This window comes from Coffea arabica, chromosome 11e, assembly GCF_036785885.1.
Source record: "Coffea arabica cultivar ET-39 chromosome 11e, Coffea Arabica ET-39 HiFi, whole genome shotgun sequence".
NCBI lineage: Eukaryota > Viridiplantae > Streptophyta > Magnoliopsida > Gentianales > Rubiaceae > Coffea > Coffea arabica.
The window spans coordinates 28911553-28920267 of record NC_092331.1 but is presented as its reverse complement, the minus strand read 5'-3'; the positions used below and the strand labels follow the sequence as shown (position 1 = coordinate 28920267).

Genomic DNA, 8715 nt, shown 5'->3' with positions numbered 1-8715 from the left:
TTTATTTTTTTATTTCCCTTCCGCCTCTATTTTATTTGGAGAAAATTAATATTTTGTAGGTCAAATTATAGGTTTTCAAAATCATCTCTTCTCTTCCCATAAAAAAAATGAAGGAAAGAAAAACAACAAAGAAAAAAAAAGGTAGCGAAAGATGAATTTATCAATTTATTAGCTTAACTTTAACTTTTTACTATTGACCGTCAGTTCTAGCAGAAAATGTAATGGTGGCACTTTAACCCAAACCTTGAGAGGGTTATACATAGGTTTTTAAACTATAGGAGATTATGTCATAAAGCACTAAACCACAGGGAGCTAAAAAATAATTTACCCTTGTTTTAATTGATTGTATTTTTTCTGAATTGAATTTGTCCTTTGAGGTTTACTTCTCCTCCTTTTCGCCTAGTTGTTGCTCTTGAAAAGGATTTTCAGTAAGACAACATTATTCTCAAAATGGGTATAAAATGATTTTCTAATTGTCTTGATTGCATTTTACTACATTGAATTATTGTACGGAGTTTACTTATCACTTTTCAGTGTTCTTGGGATGTTAAAAGACAAAAATACCTTTGTATTTTGACACATATTTTGATTATTTTGTAGATTAAGAGAAAAAATCAATGAAACAACCATGGGTGTGCTGATTAATTAGTTGAATGGCTGATTTGTAATGAAAAATTATTTGATGGTCAAAAGTTGATGCGGGTAATAGTTTAATGACTGTTGAGGTTTTTGCCATGATATTTAAATTTAAAATAATGTCCTTAGAGTTTTGTTATTATTTTACACAACATTTTATTCAAAAACCGACATGGTAGACATAGTATAGTGGAAACTATAAATTTTTCAATGTGAAATGCATATTTTCTAGATTTGCATATCAAAACTATTTGTTAGCAAGAACAATATTCAGGAGGTTTGAACTATCTCTTAATGGGAAAAAAAGTAATATTTCAAATCTTCTATTTTGTAACTTAATTATCATTGTTACAACACCCAAAAGGAATAGAATAAAGTACAAATAAAATATAGAGTTTTATTTCTATATTTTTGAACTATTTCTCAAGGAAAGTTCCAAACAATCACAAGATAACAAACTTATTAAATACAAAACACAATAACAAACTAGTTACAATTTAAGAATTCCTTTTAAAAAAACTAAAGTCATGATGGTAAAAATCAAGTTGTTTTAGCCAAGAATCAGCTGCACTTTCAAGATCAACTAATTTTTTTTCATCACTTGTATTTTTGTTCTTCCAAAGATCTCCTTGCATTTTGTAAGTAGTTAGGCCAAATGAAGGAAGTACAATTTGGCTATGAAACTTCTCCTTATTTTCTTCCATTGCTTCAGAAATTTGAGTTGCTCTAACATCTTTTTGATGATCATAGTCATAATCCCTTGCAGAATCTGTAGCACAGTTAAAAAATTTTTAAAAAAAACTTATGCACTATAAATTAAATTTTTACAACAATTGATTATGGGATATATTTCTCTGATTTCAAGATTATGTGAAGATGTGCTAAATTGCAACAAAAATAAACAATTTCACATGAACTATTTGATTTAATCTATTGACATTCTTTTTCTATAATATGTTTTGGGGAAAAATTCTTAGGTGAATATTAATTTTTATATTTTCATAAGAAACGTCTATCCTTATTACTTTTACATCTATCCATTTAACTATTCTGTTTGTTACATTTTAAATAAGTATTATCCAATTTGTATTTTATAAAGATAACAGATAATTTAGATTAATAGGTATAGTAATTCTCTGAATAATAGATGCAACATAAGGAAGAAAGATTGAATTCCCATTGTCAAGATTTTCCTTCCAAAAAAACTCCATATTCTTTAGATTCTTTAGTAAGGAAATTACGTATACATAAAACTCTTTTTTCGTTGTGATGCTAGTTAAGAGTTATAAGAGCAAAATTCTCTAGTTGTAACATTAAATAAATAAAAAAATCTCTTCTCATGTATAATATTGTGATAGACTTGTAATATTCAAATCTCAAGAAAAAATGAAATCTAATCTAGTTAATACACAATATTAATTACTAGAATTCTCTTAGTCTAGTTCTTAACTCATGCAAAAAATATATCAAAATTATTCCCATGAAGATGCTTTCTACAAGTATTCATAGAAGGTGCAGTATAAGGAAAAGTCTTCTACATAAGTAAGTCTCTATTTTGTTGTTAATAATTTAATATGAGCAAAAGTCAAGCAAACTTATTTTGTCACCAAAATAGAAAACTTATAAAAAAGGCTTACCTTGAAAACATGAAGACAATGTATGGTACGTAAGGAAGCATGTTGCCAAATCCTTTACATACCATTTAGTTGGAATGTGATAAATAGGGTACCTAATTAAATATGAACAATAATTGTTATTGAATATCACTTAAGTTTAGATATTAAAAGAGTGTAAAATTAATAGAGTATCTAGAATGGATTTTACCAGGCAATTGACATCCAACTTGCAGGAGATAGATCAACACTCCTTAATGATAGAAGTCTTGGATAATTTGGCATGAAATCCATTATCTATTATTTACATGTGAGTGATTTCACTTTTTACCTCAAATTTAAACTTAAATATTGGAAGTATTGTAAAACATGAGTATTAAGCACTATAATACATGTTTATAAAATTAGAACTATTATTTACCTTGTCTGCAAGGGGAACCCTCCAATATGGGGAGGAAGTATCATGATATTGAAAATAGAGATAACCCAACCGATTAATTCTGGGGCAGGGATTCTCATCCTTGAAACTTGTATTTGCTAAGATGTCATCTCCAAAAAATTCAATGTCTTTCTTAGAAGCATTGACATTTGCTCCTAAATTTCTATAAAAGTATAAGTAAGATTAATAAATCAATAAAATACATATAGATAAAGTTAAAACCAATATATTATATTAAAATTACAAAGAAAGTAGATTTATAGGTGTGATACCTCACCGCTGTACGAGTTTTAGTGCTGTAAATTTGTATTGCAGATAAATATGGAACATAGTACTGCACAATACTTTTGCCATGGTCTAACACAATAGGGGTTCCTACACCATAAGCACTCCATTCTTCAAAAGATCTCCAAAGATCTTCCAATTTAAAGTATTCAACAGTATCTTTATCATCAAAGAGCCAAATATTGGTAATGTCTTCTATGTGACTCTGTAATATTTGAGAAGTATAAAAAATTATGTAATAAATAAACATTGATACTTACATTGATTAATGGGGTAGAAATAATTTAAAAAATAAAAATGTAAGAGATAAATGAAAAGATAATTGTTTATGCCATAATTTTGTTTAACTAATTGAAGAATATAATTCTAATGATAAAAAGTGGAAATAGTGAAATTATTGAAAAAATGATGTATAAATTTTGAAACTTATACGATGTATCATTTGCTCATATAGATCCATAAATAGAAAATAGGTAGAAGTGCAATACTAGAAAAATAAAAATCGCATAAACTAATATTCGTTTAAAGTAATTAATATTCAAAATTAATTGAAATAGGTAAGTTGACTGGAGGAAAATAAAACTATTTGATATAGGATCCAATGGACAAAAATGAACTTTTTCAGTTAAGTAGCACAATTGACATACATATGTCTGTTAAAATTTTGAGATTTAAAATAATACCTCGCATGTTTGTAATCCATGAACATAAAGTCAAAATCATGTTTCAGATATCAAAAATTGAGAAAGATTATCATTGTAAATCTAGATTATTGATACCTGAGGAAGAACATTTGAAGGAACCACTGGAACCACAGAATGAAGAAAATTTTCAAGATTTGACCATTTGTTGGATTGTGAAGAAGAATAGTAAGGTTTTGACATTGTGAGTTATCAAATGAACTTGAATGGAGATTAGGTCTTCACGCTCCTAGAAAATATCTAAACACCAAAGTCTTCACAGAAGTATTTGCTTTTCTGTCGTCATTTGTATAAATGTTCTTGTTGTACTTGAAACAATCATAATAGTGAGGTAGATTATTTGAAAGTAGTTAGAATCCACATAATCTAGTAAGTATTTATTTGTCATTAATTGAGACAAGAAAAGGAAAAAATGTAAGGAGGATATAGAATAAACAAGGGAACAAGGATTAGAGGATGGATAGCTTTTACGTTTTGTCTTTATTCATTGGATTGGCAAAAGTAATATTCGCAAAATCTACATACCAGTTTTGAAAGATATCAAATCCAATGTATTCAAACCACAATACAAACAAACAATAAACATATTTTAGGGAAGAAGTACATATCATGCAATAAATGGTTAAAAATGAATTGAAAATAATATATGCATAGTCCGTCTCCTTTTCAGCATTTAATTTCTATAAATCTTTTAACTCAAATAGATTCTTCATTTAATTATTTTGTTTATTTGATTATGAAGATTGAAAAAGAAATTGAATTATTCAAGTATGCAAAATATTTATCATTTACTATGGAGGTAAATGGATTAGATAGACAAGATTTTATAAGAAGTGTTAACTTGAGAAGCTCTGAAGATGAAACACAAGGTAGTCTAATTTAAATCTACACATATCAAAGAGATGTAAACGGACATCAATTTAAAATCTAGTACTAGTAAGAAGTTAAAAGCAAATAATTTTTAAAAAAATTTCTCCTTAGTCAATCATAAGTATCGAACAAGAGTTAGTGAAACAAAGAGAAAAACATAAAGTAAGTTAGCAAAAAAAACCAAATCTCTAAGTTGAATACAAAATATACAAATAAACCAAAATAGAATAAGAGAGTTGGTGGTAGATAGATCAAAACACTCGCTTCATCGCGTGTTTATGGCCTCTTGAGTTTGTTTACGTTCTTATGATAATATTACCATTTGTTTTTTATATAAAAAGATCTGACTTTCTTTGGTATTTTTTTGCTCCTTTCTTGCTTTTAAATTTTATGTGTGACACCAATATCATCAATAAAACATACATGATAAGTGAATCTATTTATGATTTTATATTAAGATGGTTATAGCTATAATCTATAATCACCTTTTCTTAATATTTTATCCTTACACAACTAAGAATCAAACAAGTCTATTTGGCTTCAGGTCCCTTTTTTTGAAAGGAAAAAATTTACTATGTTGGATCTAAATATTAATTAAGCTATTGGCAAAAAGAATTAAACTAAATTGACATCATTAGGTATAAAACAAATATAAGAATGTGTCTTGGTAATATCGTTAGATGTAAAGAAAATTTTCATTTGAATTACTAAATGCTTAACTGACTTGTGAAAGAAATAGATACAAGGCATAGATTGATATATTGATAAAAATCTCTTGTTTATAAATTTTCAAAACTCATAATTAATTTTGGTTTTTGCATTCATTCTTTTATTTTGTTTCTTTAAGGAAAAATATTATGCACTACACCATGGAGAATCAAACCAGTACCAATACTAGTGTAGAGCATAAATGTGAGGACCCGTACTTTTCTTAATTGCACGTTTTCTGCATTTTCTTTATTAGAAAATTTTTCTAGATCAATTTTATGAGTAAATATAGTTTTTAAATGATTTTTCTAGTATCGGTTAGTTTTTGAGAAATTAAGAGTGTATACCGGATGTGGGACCCACTAGGGCGAAAAGTTCGGAAAAATTCGACCAATTAGGTTAAGTTCCGGATAGTGGGTGAAATTTATCGGGTGTTAAGAGATAAGTAGAGGATGAGATGTGATTGATGTGAGAGGAAACAAAAGGATAGAAATGCATTTAATGGAGTGACAAGTGTCACACTTCCATTGGTTGAAGCCTAAGACAACTATTCACCTTTTTGACCTTTCTTTACCATTTGATTAAATATCTCAAAATTGACCAAATATTCACTCTTTCTTTCTCCATGTTGGCCGGCCATCTTGAGCTTAAGAGGGAAGAAAACTCTTCAAACTTTTAGCTACCATCTAGTGCAAATCATCCAAACCAATTGCTGAAATTTGTTTCTACTCCATAAAATCCCTCCATTTGGTGCTAGTAAGTGATTTTGTGAAAGTGTTCAAGGAAGCTAAGGTGTCCTACAACTCCTTCTCTCTTGTTTACTAGGTAAGTGGTGATTGAACTTCCTCCTACACTTAATGAAGCTTAAGATGTGCTTAGTGGTAGCTAAAGTGCTGAAATTTGTGGTTTATTTATTGGTTTGAGATGAATTGGTGAAGTTTTTATTTTATTGATGAATTTTCTGGTTTAATGTGATCATGATGTTGTGGTTATCTATGATGGTTGGTAATGAAGGGTAATGACTCTAGTAGGTGTATATGATAGATAATTGCAACCAATTTTGGATTTGGAAGGAAATGTGAAAAGTTAGGGTTTCATATCCCCTTTTCTGTCCGGTTTTGTATCATATGGTTAGAGGCCGAATTGGCCTTGGCTTAAAACATTAAAGTTGTAGGTATTGATGTGTTTGAAGTGCCTGTAAAATTTCAGGTCATTTAGAGTAGTGTAGAGTGAGAAATGTCGATTTTACTGTTGCTGTTCTGGGTTCTTCAGGATGGCCGAACTGCGTTTGTAATTGGCTGTTTTGACTGGAATTGCTTTGGATTTGGTGGTTGAGGTCTTCTGATGTAATGTAGCTTGATGTCCTAGCTACCATATTCCTTTGGAATTTCTGCATTTGGACCTGTTTAGACTGAGTTGTACTGATTACAGCATAGTGTAATTTGTAAACCTGCAATTACGGTTCTGGTTTGTTATTTGGCATATTTGACTTAGTTGTGATGGGATTTGGACTGAGTGACCTTCTACATTATTGTAGCCCTGGTTCTTAGCTTCGAAATGGTGGGTCTTACACCCTAATCCGATAATCGTAGCGCCAATGGTGCCAAAACCGCAAAATGGTGTCACAAACTGTTTTTATCCGGAAATGTTTCTAGCTTGATTTTTGTATTTATATGACTTTAAGCCTAGTGAACGGCTTTTGGACATGAGATTATTCTATATGAGATGTTGGGACTGTTTTCTGGAAAATAGGTAAACACAAGGGACATGCCGTCCGTTCATCTTCTTATAATGTAAGCAAGTTAAAGTGATTTTGCGAATGTATTTTGTGACGAATTGGACGTATTTACTGAAAATGTTACCGGCTCTTTCAAAAGGTGGCCGAGGGCTAAATTTCTATTTGAATCTGTATATTTCCGCTTGGCAAATAAAATGACCACTTTACCATTCTAAAAACCTAATACCTCTTTAGGTTGGTTTATGAACCCTAGTAATTCCCGTCCACGGATCCATATGCTCTATTGACACTTTAAAAGTCATTTTATACGTTTACTCGCGAGTAGTCGGGTAATTCTTGATTTCATCCAAATCATGCTAGATGGATTGTAATGTGTTCTTTGTTTACTTTTAGGTTTCATTGGTGATTGAGAAGTGGACGTTATTTTGCGTGTATAGGTGAGTGTTCCCTGTTTGATATGTTTCCTGATTATATGGCTGGTATGAATGATTGATAACATGTTATATGCTTTCAATGATTGTTAAAATGAGTTTTCTAGGCAAGTGTGTACTTTATCGCACTCGGCCTAAACGATTGTGAAATTTTCAATGATTGAATGATTGAAATGTTATTTGTGCATGAATGTAAGCCTTTTGGCTGAACTGGCCATTGCCCCTTGTTACCGGTCGTCTCGAGCCAGAAGCGGACTCGGTCGGGCGATTAGGGACCTGGGTGAACGTTTTGGTATACTCGAGTATTACCTTGTAGGTTGGTGGAGGTTGGTGGAGTCTGGTGAATGAATGAATGAACGAATGAATGAATGAGGGTTTTACTTATATACAAATGCATTTTCAAATGATTGAAGGTATAAGGGAACGAAAGGAGAATGAATGAACGAATGAATGAATGAATGGCTCCTTGTGAGCACGTATCCTTTTAATGACGGTGTTTATCGCTTTCTTTTGTATTTGAATGATTGGTAACATGTAATGAATGCATTGAACTTCTTGTTTGCCTATGTGTTAGGAACCTCACTGAGCTTTCCAGCTCATCCCTTTAGTTTTGTTTTCCTTAACAGGGAAAGGCGTGCAAGGACGAGAGCCTGTATAGACTAGCTGGGTCTAGCCTTGGTTTTCTTTTGTCATGGTTTTCGCCCTAGTGCTTGGCACGGGCTGGTTGTATAGTGATTTGAGAACCTCTGTATATTTGACGGTTGTACTTCTTCTTGAGATATTATTGTATATACGTTTTGTTTTAAGTTGGATCGTGGTTAGATGTTCTTATGGTTGCTTGAAGTGATCGACTGAGTCCCGGCGAGAGCTGGGCAGGCAGTCCGCCGAACCCTTTGGTTCGCCTTAGGGGAAAGTGGGGCTGTTACAATAAACATAAAAAGATGAAATAAAATTTATTGATCAAATGAATAAGGATAGCTCGAGAAGTTACTCGAATAAAAACTTGAGTAAGGAGTAAATCTCTTTCTTTGGGGTTGATTCTACCAACAAACTGCACAAGCAATTTCATGAAATGCTATATCTAAATAGTCGACATAGACACATTAGGTAGTATATGCTGTAACATCTTTATTTCTATTATTGTGAGGGCTGTGATCATTTTCTCTTAAAAGGTGTATGACGCATGTTTTTTCAATTTGATTGTGTTTCTTAGGTTTGTTGCTTACTTTGATTAAAAGAAATATATGCAAAGTAGTATTTTATCTTTATTGCTTTTTTGTTGTTAATATTTTCA

The 8715-nt window shown here is 30.9% G+C and overlaps 1 protein-coding gene across 1 annotated transcript; it reads right to left on the bottom strand.

Moving 5' to 3' along the window:
* Positions 1–1133: 1133 nt before the first annotated feature.
* Positions 1134–3857, bottom strand: LOC113718183 (uncharacterized). Its single transcript, XM_027243103.1, has 6 exons — positions 3753–3857; positions 2961–3178; positions 2671–2851; positions 2461–2546; positions 2274–2365; positions 1134–1405 (listed from the first exon to the last, which is right to left on the bottom strand). Exons 1-6 carry the CDS (start codon positions 3855–3857, stop codon positions 1134–1136), a joined length of 954 nt encoding a protein of 317 aa, XP_027098904.1.
* Between the last annotated feature and the right edge of the window lie 4858 nt (positions 3858–8715).

Bases quoted from the DNA above. Each gene is read 5' to 3' on its own strand.
- LOC113718183 (XM_027243103.1), bottom strand. From the start codon at position 3,857: ATGTCAAAACCTTACTATTCTTCTTCACAATCCAACAAATGGTCAAAT. The intron at 2,852-2,960 runs GTATCACACCTA...ATACTTTTATAG, and splicing joins AAAACTCGTACAGCGGTGAG to AAATTTAGGAGCAAATGTCA. The intron at 2,366-2,460 runs GTAAAATCCATT...ATATTTAATTAG, and splicing joins AGTTGGATGTCAATTGCCTG to GTACCCTATTTATCACATTC.